The following is a 17,932-nucleotide window of genomic DNA, read 5'->3' as shown; positions in this document are numbered from 1 at the left end:
CTTTGTTAAATGAAAACCATACTGCAAATCACTCTACAATGAATAAAGCTGTCATAAATTTAAAGTGAACATAAACATTTGGCTGCATAATCATTTATAAGTTTTATCTGAATGTGTCTTTTTACAAAATTTATGAAAAGTGATTTTCTGCCCCCTTGCACAGCCACACACTCTGTTACAAAGGGTCAAAGCATGCACAACTGAAGAGGACCAGGAGAAGCTGATGCAGATCACAAGCCTACATTCACTAAATGCCTTCTTGCTGCCAATCAAAAATGTGGGAGTGCAGGTTAGTGGAGTGGCTCTGTGGAGGTGTTGAAGGTTGCTTATGCTGAGTATAGAAGGCTGCAATATAGTATAATCAATAATTAAAGCTGTAAGAAAAATAAAGAAAATATCATGGTCCAAGAAAAGAAAATTAAAGGAGAATCCACAAGATAAATCACTTTTATTTTTATCTTCTTTTTGCTGGTGTGTGGGCCTTCCAGTAATCTTAGGTCCTCAGAAGGTTATCCAGGCCTTACAAAAGTGACTATCCAGTTGTCTCAGGTCCTTAAGAATCAATAACACTCATCAGCTGCTGTTCCAAAAGACTCATACTGCCCATTCAATCCATTTATATGCTCATTGTAATTAAAAAGAATACCCAAAAAACAAGAGCATTGGCACTAAACAGCTTACCTTTAAAACCCATTTTTGTGAAAATAAAATTCATTTTGTGGACAGTAGGAATACAATACAATATTGAAAGCTCTAAATATAATTTATCATGTTGACATGAAACAGCAAGGGTTCTCTTGACGTTGTTTTATGACTGGGGGTTTACTGGCATCTCTGATTGTATCCATTCTAATTAGTTTTGTTGAGATCAAATTCAAAAGGTACAATGTCTTGGTTGCTTGATTTAAATGGAAGTGTTTTCTGCATTTGCATTAGTATAGCAGTTAGGATATCCTTGCAAGTGGTCTTCTAATGTCGATGAGTTTTTAAAAATAAGTTATTTTTATTTAAATTAATTTTTACTTATTAGCAAAACAGAAGTGCAGACATAGCAAGCTAAATGCCTTCTTCCATTTTGATAGGCTGTTCTTAGAGTATTATGCATGGCAGGGTTCTTAAATTTAGTGGGAGGAGGTGTGCTCTGCTATGTTTGCCAAATTTTTTGTTAAGCTTCTGTTAGATGGCATTGGTTATGTTTTTAAGATATTTTGTAGTTTTTGGCATTTTTAATAGAATGAGATTGAACTTTTAAAATAAGCGTCAAAGGTATAATTTAAACAGATGGCAGCACTGGAAGCTGAGACTGAAATGCCTTTTAAATTCTCTGTAGAATGCCACAATTTTGCTGAGTATTTAAGCTCATTGTTTAGAGGCCCTTCCAATACCCAGGAATTACAAGGCATATTGAAGACGTAGGGTCAAGTTCTGCTCTCAGCTATATCCATGCAGTCACATTGACTTTGGTGGGCTTATAACCGTTAATCAAATGTTGATTTGTTGACTAAAATTTAGTTCTCTAACTTGATTTTTAACTGCTACAAAATAAATGGGAAAGTATTATATTGTTTTGTTTAAGAGAGATCCATTCACTTTCTGTTACTTCCCAGGGTGACTGTCGCTCATATAGCTATGTATGTGGGATCTCCAGTAAAGATGCTCCACACTGGGAGTCTCTTATGTTCCTAGCCAGGCTCATACCACGCATGTGCCACAACATTAACAGGTATACGTTCTCAATTTGGTAGGCAATTACCTTTGTTTCTGGCAATCTGTTTACTAATAATTTTTGTGCATATTATGCAGAAATTAGACTACAGTTTAGAAGCTGAGAACTGAAAGTAGTTAGTATAACTAAGTTTTCCTTTAAATGTTATGGCCTTCATAAAATGTACTTTGAGATTTATTTGTAACCACTGCCTAATGAATTCTGATGTGTAGTTATTCCAAGGATGCACAAACTTGAAATACTCATCAATAAGTTTTCTCTCCTTTTGATGATCACTTGATAAGACAAAATACAGTAAAACTTGTACAAAGCCCTATTCGTCAAGGCAACCTACTGTCTTGCATGGCTGCTCCAAACAATGAATAGATTTATTGGGCTGGAATTTAGAACATCTCTTGAGTTGTCCTAACGCATCTGTCATTGAAGTCACTTGTAAAACTCTTATTGACTAAAATAGGACCAGTGTTAGGCCAACACTAAGCAATCTGAATAATCCAACTTGTTCCATCTCTGTTAGAAAACTACCTCTGTTAAATAGCCCTTTGAGTGTCTGAAGACATGTTTCTCTGTATAGTCTGAAACATTAAATCAATGATAAATAGATGGAATTAATCAGAAAGTGCCTATGGAATATCTAGGTGCATGTTACTATAGAAATCTATACAAGGCAATATAGCAGGTCTGCCATTCAAGCTAATAGTTTAAATAGTTGTGGCTTGAAGGGAAAAAAATGTCCTTTGGTTCTCCTTCCGTATATTATATTGTAATTAACCTGGTAGCACTGCTTGTTTTTAATATTGCATGACACTTCCCATTATAAGATCCTGTTTTCAGTTTCTTTTAATTTTAACTGTTCAGGATGAAATTTTCCATGCCAGGTGTGTTTGCCTCAGGCTGGTTTTTTGTGGGGGGGAAACTTTAGCTAACATGGTTCAGCCATTTCCAAAAATGAGGGTAGGGAAAAATATGTTTTGTCCATATTAAATTCTGTGGTGACCTCTATTTTGAAAAGCTCTAGCGCACCCGTGCTTTGGTGCAGGGATTTGATATTTGGCGGATGCTTGGCCTTTGTGTCAGGATGTGCCTTTTTGCTGTCCCTGTGAAAATCTGCCCAAGTCTGGCCTTTTAAAAAAATCACAGTTCGCACATGCTCAGCTACAATCTCTGAAAATTCCATCCTCACTGAGCATGCTTGAGCCTCTTGCAGCTCCTAGCACTGGTCACACTATGCATGCACCATCCCCAAAGGGCATGCTGTAGCCCAAGGCTACAGGGACAAATCTTGATTTTTCCCCGTAATGGCTGCTCCTTGCTGGTGTGGAGCCAGGCACTGGAACTGAGAGCAGAGAGCCTATCTCTCCAGTACTCTCAATGATCCCCCGACTGGCATCCAGGTAGTGTGGAGGTAGAAGCTGTTTGATTCAAATGCAGAGGGAACAAGAGCCAGATCAGGGGTGAGAAAAACAAGTAAATTGGGATAAGGAGTTTGGTGAGACTGGGACTGGAGGAGGAGGAAGAAACTGACACAAACTGCTGGGCAGGGAGACTGAAAGCTGGGGTGAGGCAGGTGAGCCAGTTTGCGGAGTGATGGGGGAAGTAACTGAGATCGGGTGAGGAGCTGTGGTGAGACTGGGACTAGGAATCAGTAGGCGGGGTTGGGGAGGAGCTCTGACAAGGAGTAGAGTGCAGGTGGAAAGGTGCAAGTGGCTGAGCAAACAGACTGGGACAGAGAGCCAGGGAGGGAAGAGACTAGAGCAAGGAGATGAGGAAGTAATTGTGCAGGGGATACTAGGACTGAGAGTCAGGGGCATGGTGCGGAGACAGATCAGATGAAATCATGGTGAGGGAACTGGGGTTGGTGGGACAAGGAGTTCAGGTGAGGGAGGAGACCTGGGACTTTCTGGGAAAGGAGACTGGAACTAGGTGTGGGGAGGAGAGACTGGGACTCAGACTCCCCCACTGGGGTCGCTGGCTGGGCAAGAAGACTGGGTCTTGGATAAGAAGCCTGAGGAATAAAACTGGGACTGGGTAGGCAAGGAGAATGGGACTGAGACAAGGATCCAAGGCTAGGGAAAAAAGAGGGGGGGCTGTGCATAGAGTGGACCTGCTCTGGGGGTGAATCTGAGTGATGCAGTGAAGGAAGCCGTTGTTTGTAGGACCCCTGCCTCACTTGTTGCATAGTAGGTAGTGAGTGAGACAGGGGATTGCTGGAAGAGAAAGAACTGGTTAAGACAATTGCATGTGGTTCTGGAGAACTGGATTTTATCCCTACCTCTGCCACAGAGTTCCTGTGTGATGCTGAGTAAATCACATAAACAAAACCTTTCACAGTGGGTCACTAATTTATTTCTCACTTTCCAGTTGCCCAGCTTGATACCCTGGGGTCTGATATGCAAAAGTGCTGAGTGCTCACAGCTGCAACTGAAGTGTATGAGAGTTGTGCTTTGAACATTTTAAGTACTCTGAAAAATTGGGTCCTGGGCATGTCAAACCAGAAAAATAAAATTAGTGCAAAATGTTTATCTTAATCTCTCGGTGCCTTATCAGCCTAATCAGTTCGCATCTGTTAAATGGGGATAATATCACCTTATCTCACAGGAGTATTGTGAAGATAAATTTAAAATATTTGTAAAGCTGATACTATAGTGATGAGCACTATAAAATTAAATTAATAATTCTATATTCAGGTCTGAATAGTGTGCTGCAAATAAGGCATAAGGCCACACAACTAACTACAAGAAGAAAACAAAATACATGAACTGAATGAGGCAGGGTTCCTGTGGAAAAAATAGTGGTGATTACATACTATCTCATAATGTTTCTGCACAGCAGCAACCTTAATTCTAGCACTTCCTAACTTTTGAGTGTTTGACTTACAAGTTTAATAATGTTCCTTTAATATATTTGTGTGTGTGTGTAATGTTATTCTGTTATAAACTGCATAACTGAATGTTACTGTTCTGTTCATTCAGTTTTGTTATGTCTCTGGGCATTGTCTGATTCCCAGTGCCTGATTCTCAAACTTTCTCTTTGTGTTTATAGGGGCTTTAAAGGGAGAGGAGGAAGTTAACTTTTGAGTAGTGTATCAAAATAGTCTTCCAACCTCATAATTTCACAGATTTTAGTCTATAACCAAAAAAATAGAATTGAGAGAATACATGCTTGCCCATAATTGGAGTTTATTTGGACACAAGTGTGCTTGCATTTTATTTATTTGTTTATGCTCACAAATTATATGCATTCACATTGGCACACGTGGATGCTTAGGTCTACATGTACATTCCGACAAAGCGTGCTTAAAAATTTAAAGCAAAAATTAGAAATTGCTTTTAGCTAATTTAGCTCTGAAGTTTTGAACTATCCCATGAGGAAAGATTATTGCTGTATGAATCTCTGAACTACCCTAGTAATAAATATAGACTCATGTTTGAGAGGTTTTTTTACTTTTTTTTACTTTTCAAATTTCTCCGTTTGATATGGCAGATTTCTGTTTAGTACTTCTCTGTTAGGCATGTCAAGGACATAACCCCTTTAAAAGTAAGTGTTTACAGTATTAAACTATAATATATCCTAAAGATGTATTAATTTGTCCTGTCCATCAGTCCTTTATCCTATATTTCACCTAACTCCTAGAGCAAGGAAGGAAAAAGAGAGTCCACTGTATGTCCTAACTTGCATAGTTTTGCCACTGAAATTTAAATTATCACATACATTGTAAGGGGGAGTGTCTTTATAATCTGCAGTAGTGCAATCTCCCATTTCTTGTTACAGAAGCTCTGTGTATGAGGGATTTGTTGTTTAATTAAATAGCCTGTACTAACTGAAGTTTCTTCTCTATTCATGAATCTGAACAGCTTCATGTTGTATTTTTTGGTACAGTACAAAGTACAGTTAGATAAAAAGATGAAGCTGGAGTGAATACACAGCTTGAATTCAGAAGATGAATTATTAATATAATAAGCCACCGGAGGTTTATAAATAGCGATAGAGCCATGTAGTCACAGTATGTTATTTCTCAAACTGTGAGGTTAGCCTCCTTAAGGAGGCTTTGATCTCTTTTAAAGGAGATTCCAGGCGAAGCAGAAAGAATGCAAATGTAAAATTTTTATTAAATATTATTGGAACAGTATGAACTTTCACTGTCATCAATGGAAAAGTGAAGAACCCTCTCAGTAACATCAATGAATGGGCATTTTGTTTGGTTCTAAGGAAAAAGCAAGCCAAGAGCTATTGGCACTGTACATAGGAAACCAAAATAAATAAAAGTAAATACCTTTTGAGTTCCAAAAATAAAAAGTACATCAGGTTTACAGAATATATCCAGCTGAAATGTCTTGTCTCTCTTTTTAAACTCAAGGTAGTGGATAAGGGCCAAGGTTAAAAATTCATACTCTGATAGTTTCTGGGTCTCATGTGCTTCATTGCAACACTAAAGATGCAATCTCCAAGCAACCTACTTAATTCTTTCGACATAAAATTTATTTTTCTACAATCTACTTTATCTTCCTAGAGTTGTCTATGTGTTCGGGCCACCAGTCAAAGAACCTCCTACAGATGTTACACCCACTTTCCTGACAACCGGAGTCCTCAGCACTTTACGCCAAGCTGATTTTGAGGCTCATAATATTCTCAGGGAGTCTGGTAAGTGTTTGGCCTGGATACATTAGCTTGTGCTTGTCGCAAAATGTTTGTAATTCTTAAATCACTATGTAGTTACAGATTTAGGGCCAGACTATACAAGAATTGTGCTGTGTATCTTCAAAAAATCACTACTTAATGTGGTGGTAGCCTTATTTTAAATCCTGAGATAAATGGCATGAGTTGCTAGATGTTGTCCAAATAGAGTAAAATGTAGAGGGTCTTTAACATTATTACTCTACAGAAATCACTTCAGAAAGTAATTTTCTGACGCTACATAGTGCCTGATTATGAATTCATCCTTTATTTGTCTGATAACAGTTTCTTCCTCTTGTACTTTCCATTTCTCTATGGAATTGTGTGAATGAATCACAATGTTAAGAAATTACGTATGATATTCTTACCATGTTCACTTGTAGTGATATTCATTCCTTAACCAAACATAAATATTTGAGAGATGATTTAAAATATTAAACAATGGAAACCTATGAATAAGTGTAGCCAGACCTGCTGAGAGCAAAAAAAAACGTCTTAGCACATTCAGCCCACTCTCCACTATTGAACCATCTCTTCATATTAATTTTTTGCTTCTCAATCCATCAAAGAAGATAAATCTAGGAAAAACTACTGTTCAGCTTGAAGAAATCTCAAACTTCAGATGACAATTTTTCAATTTCATCTCAAGAAGTTAGAATCAACCTGGTTAAAACAGAAAAGAATGACAGCTAGATAACTTCTCAATGGGCTTTCAAATAGAAGACTTCTAAGGAAATGGCTGAATAATGATTTATATGTACAGGAATAATCTGTGTTTACCAGGAGTAAAAGAACTGTGCAAAGAAAAACCTCCAGATTTCTTCCAAGATCATATTGTTTTGTGAGAACAAGGAAGCTTCTCAAGAATAAGCCAAATGTACAGATCCTCACACCATCTGCCACCAAGTTTTTTTTTCAATTTTAACTTTAAAATAAAAAGGCTAAACTGCATTTGTAAAACCAACAATTGCAAGCCTATGCACAGTAACACTATCAACACTTACCACTGAAAAAATGTTTAATTTCCTCTAATGCCTAAACTACAGAGTGAGTCTGGGAATATGATAATGTACAGTTTCAGTTAACTTCTAATATAGCTCACTGCTCAGTTATATGTCAGAGCTTGAGAGGTTCATGGTAAGTGTATGTGAGACCATTAATCAAATTCACCTAAATATTTTTTCTTCCATTATCTGCAAATCAAGTTACTGAGGAATAAGACTTTGACTCTTTTTTGTTTGCGAAGTTAAAAAAACATTGAAACCCAGAAAGCAACACTAGCAAAACATAAAGGGTAAAATTTTCTAAAGCACTTAAATGACTTACGCTCTTCTGTCCTATTGACTTTTAGTGTTTGTCACTTTTAAAAATGGGACATGGGCTCCTAAGTGACTTAGATGGGTCTGAAAATGTTTAACAAAGACGAGTTAAGAATTAAAAGACAAAATGTGACTCTAAATCATTTAAGATCATTATAATGTGATTACACACCTTTATGACAGTGTATATCTTGCCTATGTTAACATATTTGTTAAACAGATCTTATCAGTCTGATTCACTAATAACAAGCACTTATTCAGATAAATTCTTGGAGAGATGCCAATTGCAAATTGTCTCTACTCAAGGAGTGTAAATATGAGAAACTGCAAAATCTTTCAATGAACTGGTGTGAAAAACCATCACGTTTTCACGGTGAGAGATTTGAGCTCAATCCACGTAGTTTATCTAAGAGATGGGTAAGAGGTGACTTGATCAGGGACAATGAGTACGTAAATGGGGAGAAGAGATATTAATGGTCTCTTTGATTTAGCAGACAGAGGCATTACAAGAACCTTTGGCTGGAAGTTGAAGCTAGATTAATTAAAATTGGAAATAAGGTGTACATTTGTAACCATTGGAACCCCTTGCCAAGGGATGAAGTGGCTTCTCAGTTTTTCAGGATTGGGTGTCTTGCTAAAAGATACATCTCTTGTTCATTCAGAAGTGAAGCTTGATGTAGGAATTACTAAGTGGCATTCTATGGCCTGTGTTATGCATGTCAAACTAGATTAAGGCCCCTCTGGTCATAGAATCTATGAATTCCAATGACATAATGGAGAGCTTAACAATTTATTCACATCTTTATGTAGTTCTATCTCCCTACCAATGCAGAATTGTTTCCTACTCTTTGTTTTGTAGCATTTTGTCCAGTCTGGTTCTAAATGTTGTTCCTCAAGTGATGGTCGCTATTTGTATTCCACTGTGGGTACACATGTGCTGTGTGTGAATGAGATCAGAAGAATTTTGCTAGCAGTGTCAGTTGTCCCTTTGCTCCCCATGGGGCAACTATTATGCCCAATATCCCAGGCTTCAAAAATTGTATTTCCTGCCCCTGGGCTTTCCTGATCAGTGTCAACTATCAGAAATGTCTCTACTGCCTCAGAGAAGCTCATGTCTCTTTGAAGTGTGCTATTTGCCAATCCTTCCCCAGCTGAACTCACCAAGCATGTGACTACAGACAGGAAATTTCGTATTGATTGTGTAATGAGGCCCAATCTGACCCTAGCACAGTGCCTCTCAACCTGCTTACCATTGTGGACCGCATATGCAGCTCTCTGTGTTATGTGGGCTGCATCCACACGATGTACAGACACTTCCCTGGTTACGCAAATCCAACTTACGCAAATCCACACTTACGGAAAAAGTTCCGTAAGCTAGAAATAGGAGGGGGTTGGTTTGTTCGTTTGTTTGTTTGTTGTGTAATGGTCAGAGATACGTTTCCAACTTACGCAAAATTCGAGTTACACAAGGCGTTCCAGAACGGATTGGTTGTGTAAGTTGGGGAGCGTCTGTATATACTACCTGTATGGCCCTGAGGATGTCAGATGGCCGCTACACCATAGAATTCCTCTCCCTTCCCCCTCCGAAACCACCTATCCTGTCTGGCTTCTGGGATCACTCTTATGAGAGGATGCTCTTGCAAGAGGAAGCTCCCTCCTCCATCAGTGAGCTTTAAGGTGGTACCACCTCAGTACTGGGGAAAGTTTTTATCCAAAATATTTCCTCATCCACAAAAAGAAAGGGGGAGGATAGAGACCCATCCTAGATCACGGCTGACTGTCGACTCAGACAACTGGTTCACAGCTCTTGATCCGAAGGATGCCTACTTCCATATAAACATCCCACCCCTTGTAGGTCCGAACCGCCAGCAGTATCAGATAGTATCCTTTGGCCTAGCAATAGCATCAAGAGAACTTACAAAAGTGCTGTCTGTAGTGGCAGCTCACTTCTGGCGCCACAGTTCATCAGTCTTCCCCAACCTCAACGATTCCCTAGTGATAGAGAGATCTCAGCTGGAGGTACAGAGAGCAGCCTCATCCCTGCTCTTTGCTAGGACTTTGCGTAAACAGAAACGTCCCACACAGACTATGGAGTTTATTGGAGCAACACTGAACTCTATTGGTGTCAAGGAATATCTTCCTCAGGACAGATTGCAGTCCATAAAAGATCTCGTCTCCCTGCTCAGACTGAGCCCATAGATGTCAGTCTATTTGTGCCTCAACAAAGGCGGAGCCTCATCAAGGGCATCACACAGGTGCAGGAAGCCATGTGACCTAGGTGGATGAAGCATGAATAGACAGTGATCATATATGTTCCCCTGCTGTGGTGGGATGCCTATCCAAAAGAGCATACAGTGTAAGGGACATGGACTCCCCAAGAGCCCAGGATGCACATATAAACCACCTAGAATTGTAAGCAGTCTGCAAGGGCTTCAAACAATTCCAACCACTCTTGTAAACCCACCACATTCCAATGATGTTAGACTACATGACAACAGTTTTCTAAATGAGTAAACAAGGGGGAGCAAGATCTACCCCTCTCTGCATGGAAGCTGTTAATCAGAGTGATTTGGTGACTAACTAATCGACATTGCTAGTTAAAATCTTCTGATCTCAGGCACATGGAGCACATGCATGCTCTTGGTGGAATATACAAAGTAAGTAACCTCTCTTCGCAAGGCTTCCACTACTACTCTTTGACTATTGTTTCACAACACTACTTGGAAGCTCTTCCTGATATTCAATCTGAATTTTCCCTTCTGTAATATTTTTCAGTTACCCCTGCTAGAAGGAAGAAACCCTCCCTGAGCTCACTGCCAGATATGTCATACTTCCTCTTATCCGATACTGAAAAATGGGAGAAGAGTTGCTTGGATAATACCCCCAATATGCATAATTTTCACTGAAAGTTAGCCACTTGTATGAATGAGTTCTGCATTCCCTGTTCTATGTAAAAAGGGCTCCTACCATATTTGGCAATACTGGTAGTTTAAATGTATAGACCATTAATATTATATGAAAGTATGATCACGATGATCCTTCACGGGGGCAACATGACCTTTTGGGGGAAGGTTGCAAAACTATAGCTCAAAAAACTTCTTGTCCATTTCAGTATATTTCATTGTATATTATGTTGTCTGTCTATGTATGAAAATGATGCAAAGGTTTATTCCATTATTATGCATATCTTACAAACGTAGCATAATTTGGAGTAAAATAATCTGTTTAGACAACATTGTTAATATCAAGCTTTTATCACCATTTTGCTTAAGGTTATGCTGGAAAAATCAGCCAGATGCCAGTAATTTTGACACCATTGCATTTTGACCGAGACCCCCTACAGAAACAACCTTCCTGCCAGAGATCTGTGGTTATTCGAACCTTTATCACTAGTGACTTCATGACAGGCATTGCAGCAACTCCTGGCAGTGAGATCCCAGAAGAGGTAATAGTTCCTGTTTATTTATTTATTTATTTATTTTTAATTCTTTTTGGAGTGAGCTGGTAACCCAAGATGATTTTCATATTGTCTGTTTTTTGGGTGATTTATAACTTTAAGATAACTTTTATAAAAGTTATGTAATACTTGACTCCTGTTTACTATTTTGATTTGTCAGTGCACTTTACTTAAAGGAAACCCTGCCATAGGATAAGCCCATAAGGATGTTGTGACAGGTTGATAAAACAAGGTAACAGTAGTCAAAAATCCTACTACTTAAGAATATTCACCAAAACGTTAAAGCCTTTGAGGGCCTAGAATTAGGTGCTTACTTCCATATTTAGAAGCAGCCCAACTTTCAAAAGTCATTGATTTCAGTGGGAGTTGTGGTTGCTCAGCACTTCAGAAAAACTGACTAGTTATATTGAGGGGCTTACACAGATTTGGGAGCCCAATTTTAGGCACTTGTTTTGCTAATTTTGGCCATTCCCACCATTCTCATGTACTTTCAAGATTTTAAAAAAATATGGTATGTGTACAGAATGGTATAAATCTGACCTTTTGAGTTTCTTGGGTTTTCTATTTGTTATTGTCTCAATCCTAATTCACACTTTTTTAAGTTTAAGTGTTTGGAAATTATTCCTGCATAGGTCAGAGTAGCATAAATACGTATGATTATAAATTCTTTGACTTGGCTCAAGGAAGTCTTATGTAAAAGATTTTAAAAATATTGATAGTTAAAACGTAAACATAATGTATTAAACCATTCCAATGTACACACATGGGAATCTTCATTTTAACTGGGAGTTTACATTTCTAATTTTACATCTTAAATGCATGTTTTGTGCTATAAAGCTTCGGTGTCTCAAAATGTTGAATCAGAGAATCAGAATCCTAGAATATCAGGGTTGGAAGGGACCTCAGGAGGTCATCTAGTCCAACCCCCTGCTCAAAGCAGGACCAATCCCCAACTAAATCATCCCAGCCAGGCTTTGTCAAGCCTGACCTTAAAAATATCTAAGGAAGGAGATTCCACCACCTCCCTAGGTAACGCATTCCAGTGTTTCACCACCCTCCTAGTGAAAAAGTTTTTTCTAATATCCAACCTAAACCTCCCTCACTGCAACTTGAGACCATTACTCCTTGTTCTGTCATCTGCTACCACTGAGAACAGTCTAGATCCATCCTCTTTGGAACCCCCTTTCAGGTAGTTGAAAGCAGCTATCAAATCCCCCCTCATTCTTCTCTTCCGCAGACTAAACAATCCCAGCTCCCTCAGCCGCTCCTCATAAGTCATGTGATCCAGTCCCCTAATCATTTTTGTTGCCCTCCGCTGGACTCTTTCCAATTTTTCCACATCCTTCTTGTAGTGTGGGACCCAAAACTGGACACAGTACTCCAGATGAGGCCTCACCAATGTCGAATAGAGGGGAACGATCACATCCCTCGATCTGCTGGCAGTGGCCCTACTTATACATCCCAAAATGCCATTGGCCTTCTTGGCAACAAGGGCACACTGTTGACTCATATCCAGTTTCTCGTCCACTGTAACACCTAGGTCCTTTTCTGCAGAACTGCTGCCGAGCCATTCGGTCCCTAGTCTGTAGCGGTGCATGGGATTCTTCCGTCCTAAGTGCAGGACTCTGCACTTGTCCTTGTTGAACCTCATCAGATTTCTTTTGGCCCAATCCTCTAATTTGTCTAGGGCCCTCTGTATCCTATCCCTACCCTGCAGCGTATCTACCTCTCCTCCCAGTTTAGTGTCATCTGCAAACTTGCTGAGGGTGCAATCCACACCATCCTCCAGATCCTTTATGAAGATATTGAACAAAACTGGCCCCAGGACCGACCCTTGGGGCACTCCACTTGATACCGGCTGCCAACTAGACATGGAGCATTTGATCACTACCCGTTGAACCCGACAATCTAGCCAACTTTCTATCTACCTTATAGTCCATTTGTCCAGCCCATACTTCTTTAACTTGCTGGCAAGAATACTGTGGGAGACCGTGTCAAAAGCTTTGCTAAAGTCAAGGAACAACACGTCCATTGCTTTCCCCTCATCCACAGAGCCAGTTATCTCGTTATAGAAGGCAATTAGATTAGTCAGGCATGACTTGCCCTTGGTGAATCCATGCTGATTAGTAGCATTGTAAGAAAATAGCATTGAATGTGTGGAAGAAATGTACACCTAAGGAAGTAAACTGAAGTTGATTTAAAATTCCAGGTGCTTGTGGAGAGCAATATTGTGTTGTGGCATATGGAATTGTATATTACTCTACAGCACACACTAATAGGATACCTGGAACAAAATATATAATTACACTGTCAGTGCACTTCAAGCTGTGGAAATTATTTGGCAAGCTTTCTTCTTTTGCAAGGAAGATGAGACTTTCTTATCAGATCCACAAATTATTATTCAATACTCATTCTGGGGTACTCTTGCTGACACTAGCTAGGTTTTGAACTCTGGAAGACAGGAGGCTCTAAATAGAGAACCTTTTTCTCTGAAACATTCTTTCTCTGTTGTTCCTATAGACTTCATTTGTCCAGAGCATGATTTACAGTTCATCTTTTTATTCAGGCTGTTACTTTTGTGTGAGTGGCGCTCATGTTGAGGAGTACATTTTTATTTTTATACTTTGCCAATTTGTTTGAAATTATTGGCTGTAGTATTTTATGAGGCACTGAAATTTGGTATGATTGCTTCATTTTTATAAATTAAAAATGTTTTCAAGATAATTTTATTTTGTCAAGTGAGATACTTTGTACTTAGCTCCCACTTTTTGATTGGTATCCTAATTGTAACAGGGGAAGTCAGTAAAGGTAAGGATTTTTTGGGGTATTTTCTTATTGGTGTCTGTGTACTTGTAGTATCTGTTTGTTCTTCTGTTTGCGTCCAGACTACTATGGTAAAGAACTTTCTTTTAAATATTTCCATTTTTATAGGATGCAGTTTTTCCAAAGTAAATTTGTCACAAGTGCTTTTTTCCTTTTAATCATAGGTTGTGTTGAAGATGGTGACAGAGATTAAGAAGATTCCTGGCATTTCTCGGGTGATGTATGACTTGACATCAAAGCCACCAGGGACTACTGAGTGGGAGTAACTAATTTTTTTTTCTATTGAAGTACTGTGTGCAGTTTAAATTATATCAGAAACCATTCCCAGTGTTGACATGCAGTACTGTGAAAAGAGTGACTGGAGCTGCTACATAACATCTGATTCCTCTCCTGGAGCATAAATCTGCAGTTAAGAGCTATGTTGGGGATAACTGTAAGTGGGGCTGAGGATTTGTACGGGTAAATAATCATGGCAGCATTGCCTGTGCGCAGACAGATTCATATTGCTTTTGCCTTTACTGATTCTTCCTGTTTTCATGTGTTTTATCGTTACTGTCATTTCAATGTCTCTGTTTTTGTACACTGTGTAAAAAGAGACAGTTTATTTACTTTTACCAAAATCATTGTTACAGCCTAAAAATGTAAAATGAATAATTAATGTGACCAACTGCTTTTGAACAGATTTATTATAAATAAATATTTTGCCAAATGGAGTAGTGGGTACTGTTGAGTTGTGGAATTAATGTGTATCTGTTTGCTGTGTACTGGTAAGCCTGTTCTATATTGTTGGAAGTATTAGCCGATGGCAATAACACTGAATTCTGAAAGATTGATGCTAAAATAATATGAAATGTCCTTTCATCTTCCTTTTTCTGCTCACTCCCTCTTACATCACTTTCTCTTGACAGATTGAATATGTATGTGGACAACAAACACGTACATCTATACTTCCCAATAAGCTTCAATATACATTTAATGATATCTGATACTATAAAATATAAGGCAGTATATACTCTGGGGACTCTGATGCAATGGTAACAGTGGGAGTGAAGTTTGAGCAGCTGATTGCATCAGACCCACCAGTTCTAGTTAGTGTAACCTAGTTCAGTTTTGCTGTTTTTTAAACTCCTGCACAACAACCCATCCCCCTCCCACTGCCTGTCTCTGCATTTTTGTTTATACTTGGTAAGAGTTTGCTGTATAGAGATTTCCTTTTACCAGGGAAGTATTTGTGTGTGTTGTACGGAGTTTGATTTTGAGATTGTTATGCTCTTTGAATATCTGGTTGTCATCAGAGGTGACTTTAGCCAAGCAGAATACAAATTACTTCAGTCATTTGTATATTGCTGTTTTCTATTTAAGTAAGGGGTAACTCACAAGAAGGGATATAGTTATCATTGGACCGCCCATATTTCTCTAGTATGTTGAGGCCAAAGGCCAAGTATTTCCAGCCACCTAAGAAGTTTGGTAATCTCATATAACTGCAGTGCTTGAAGTGTTATTCTTGTAACAGTTAAAGGTTCTGACCTGAGCAGCTTTACTAGATACTTGTACAGTTGGAACCTTAATTATGTATCCAGATTAATTCTTTTCATCATGTCCATTTTTGAAACTGTATTTCATTCAGCTGTGAAATTACCTTATATCTGTTATAAAGTGGGGAAGTTCAGAGCTGTCTCTGATCACTTATTTTCCATTACATAGATTTTTTTTTAACTGGAATAATGGCTGATAAACATTTATTTTAACAAGTTGACCACCTTTTGATTCCACATGTTTTTGATTTTTAGTACTACTTGCATAAACTTATACTATAAAAGTTTAGTTTAATTAATCACTTTTTAGTGTCATAATACTTTTACCTATGCCACTTGGGAGTATGTATCTTAGTTATGGGGTGGGATATTGTACAGAAGCATCTTCCGGCTTTTTGAAAAGTTTAATGAACATCTCACAGCATAGAAATGTTGTTAGTGGTAGGGAGGCAGAAGGTTCTAGTGGCTAGAGCACATGACCAGAAGTCAGGAGACCAGTTTCTAATCCTAACTCTCCTGCTTTGACACCTTGGGTAGTCATGTAACCTTAACCTCTATGTGCCTCAGTTTTCTCATTTATAAAATGGGGATAATAATTACCATACCCATCCTTCTAGAGCTATATGAGCTCTTTGGATGAAAAGTGCTATGTAAGTGAAGTATTGCTATTATATGTAATGCAGTCTCACTGTTGGCCTACGAGCTGTAAAACCTTTCAATTAGAGTAACTTTAATCACCAAAAGTTAACAAGTATTCATTGGGACAGACGAATATTCCATCTTTCAGTCCTATTGAAAACCGCCATTTTAACTCCTCTTCCATAGTTCAATTTTAACAAAACTCCCTGATCAAATTATGGCCTTAATATTATATATTTAATTTTTGTCATAACAGTACTGAGGATAGTTATTTTCATGAATGTAGAGATGTATAATACACAAATGACACAATCACAAGTAGATAAGGGCAATTCCATTTCAGTGAGCTGAAGAGATACTTCATATTCGATAAATATACTTCATATTCTCTATGTAGCCTTTGTCGCTTCTGTACGTAAACTTGCTATTATTGCTGTTGTCACCGGTTCTGCTAATGTTCTAAATTAGACCTTGAGAGCAAAGAGGGGGGAGAGGAAATGGGGAATGAAGCACTGAAGCTTGTTATCGAAATTAGAGGGCATCTCTTTAACTCTTAGAATTCTGGCATTTTTCTGACTCTTCTTCTAAGGCATTTATTTAGTTGGCATCCATGTAAATAAATATGGAGTATATAGTCTCATAGTTATGATGTAACTCAAAAGAAGATACAATACACAGTCTGGCCATAGCATCCAGAGGGTTAAATAAATTGTATCCTATTGACTGTAACATACATACATTCAGGAAGAATATTTTTCATATGTGGTGCATGTCAGATACTTAAGTCAAACTGTCATAGGAGTTGCATCTTAACTACGGTTACAGTATATACACGTATAGGGGGTGTGTATTGAAGTTTGATGTACATATTTTCATCATATCTGATCTATACCATAGTAGTTTGCTTTCAGGTCTCTATTAATAAAGTGGAGCTTGACATACCCCATATTTTTAGGCACATCTTTTTTACTAGAAAAATGAATATTAGAATATATTTAGGGTATATAAAATATTGCATTATGAACAGAATGTCTTATTTCAATAAGATTCCTAGGTCTTAAAATATCTCCCGCCCTTTTTGTTCAATACCCATACTATACATTTGGGAAGTGTTGAGTTATTCTTAGTGGGGTTGACATCAATTGCCATCCCAGCAGTTCTTGAATGTACTTTATGGAGTCGACATATGTAGTACAGCCAGATGCAAAGGGAGAATAGCACATTTTTACATTAGGTCATGAGTAAACTTAGTGTATAGTTGACTAAAAACAGAAGTGTAGCTGCCCTGTACAACTTGTTCACCTCAGGTCTTCAGTGAGACATGTCAACATTTTAAAAGGAATTTGTATTGGGGGGAGGTATTTCCCATCATTCTCAATTTTTTAAACATTTTTCTGCTTGTGAAATGATATCAAGTACTGTGAGCCTTAATTTTTATCCACAAATAAAAAATATACAGTATGTTACTTGTTTGAATGTGTGTGTGATTTATTTTGTGGGGTTTAAAGCAGGAATTGCATTTGAGTGGATGGTCCATTTTGGAGCCAGGGGTGAGGGGAGGGAAGAGCAAAAAAAGATGAAATCACTGTTCTTAAATCCTGAACCACTTGCGAGAGAAACATCCAGGAGCAAGAAAGCATCTCTGTAAGTGCTGCCTCCCTTCAAAATATTGTGTGAGATGCATTTAAAGTGGTCCCATTGATGATTGTGCCTAACTCCTAAGATTGGTGGGAGGATGGGTGTAATGTTCAAAGAGGAG

The 17,932-nt window shown here is 38.4% G+C and overlaps 1 protein-coding gene across 2 annotated transcripts in view; it reads left to right on the top strand.

The window, feature by feature from the left end:
- GMPS (guanine monophosphate synthase) overlaps nt 1-17,639 on the top strand; it is a 62,721-nt gene extending 45,082 nt beyond the window's left edge. For both annotated transcript variants that reach the window (XM_084639305.1, XM_084639304.1), the window contains exons 12-16: nt 164-289; nt 1,608-1,723; nt 6,237-6,367; nt 10,992-11,164; nt 14,164-17,639. In XM_084639305.1, the coding sequence (XP_084495431.1) occupies nt 164-289; nt 1,608-1,723; nt 6,237-6,367; nt 10,992-11,164; nt 14,164-14,265 (648 nt within the window). In that variant the 3' untranslated portion in view covers nt 14,266-17,639. The remainder of the gene's footprint in view (nt 1-163; nt 290-1,607; nt 1,724-6,236; nt 6,368-10,991; nt 11,165-14,163) is intronic.
- Nucleotides 17,640-17,932: the final 293 nt, after the last annotated feature.

Source organism: Lepidochelys olivacea (assembly GCF_965140295.1).
Source record: "Lepidochelys olivacea isolate rLepOli2 genome assembly, chromosome: 9".
In the NCBI taxonomy this organism is placed as follows: Eukaryota; Metazoa; Chordata; order Testudines; family Cheloniidae; genus Lepidochelys; species Lepidochelys olivacea.
The sequence above is the reverse complement of the archived record's forward strand: the minus strand, read 5'-3'. Positions and strand labels throughout refer to the sequence as shown.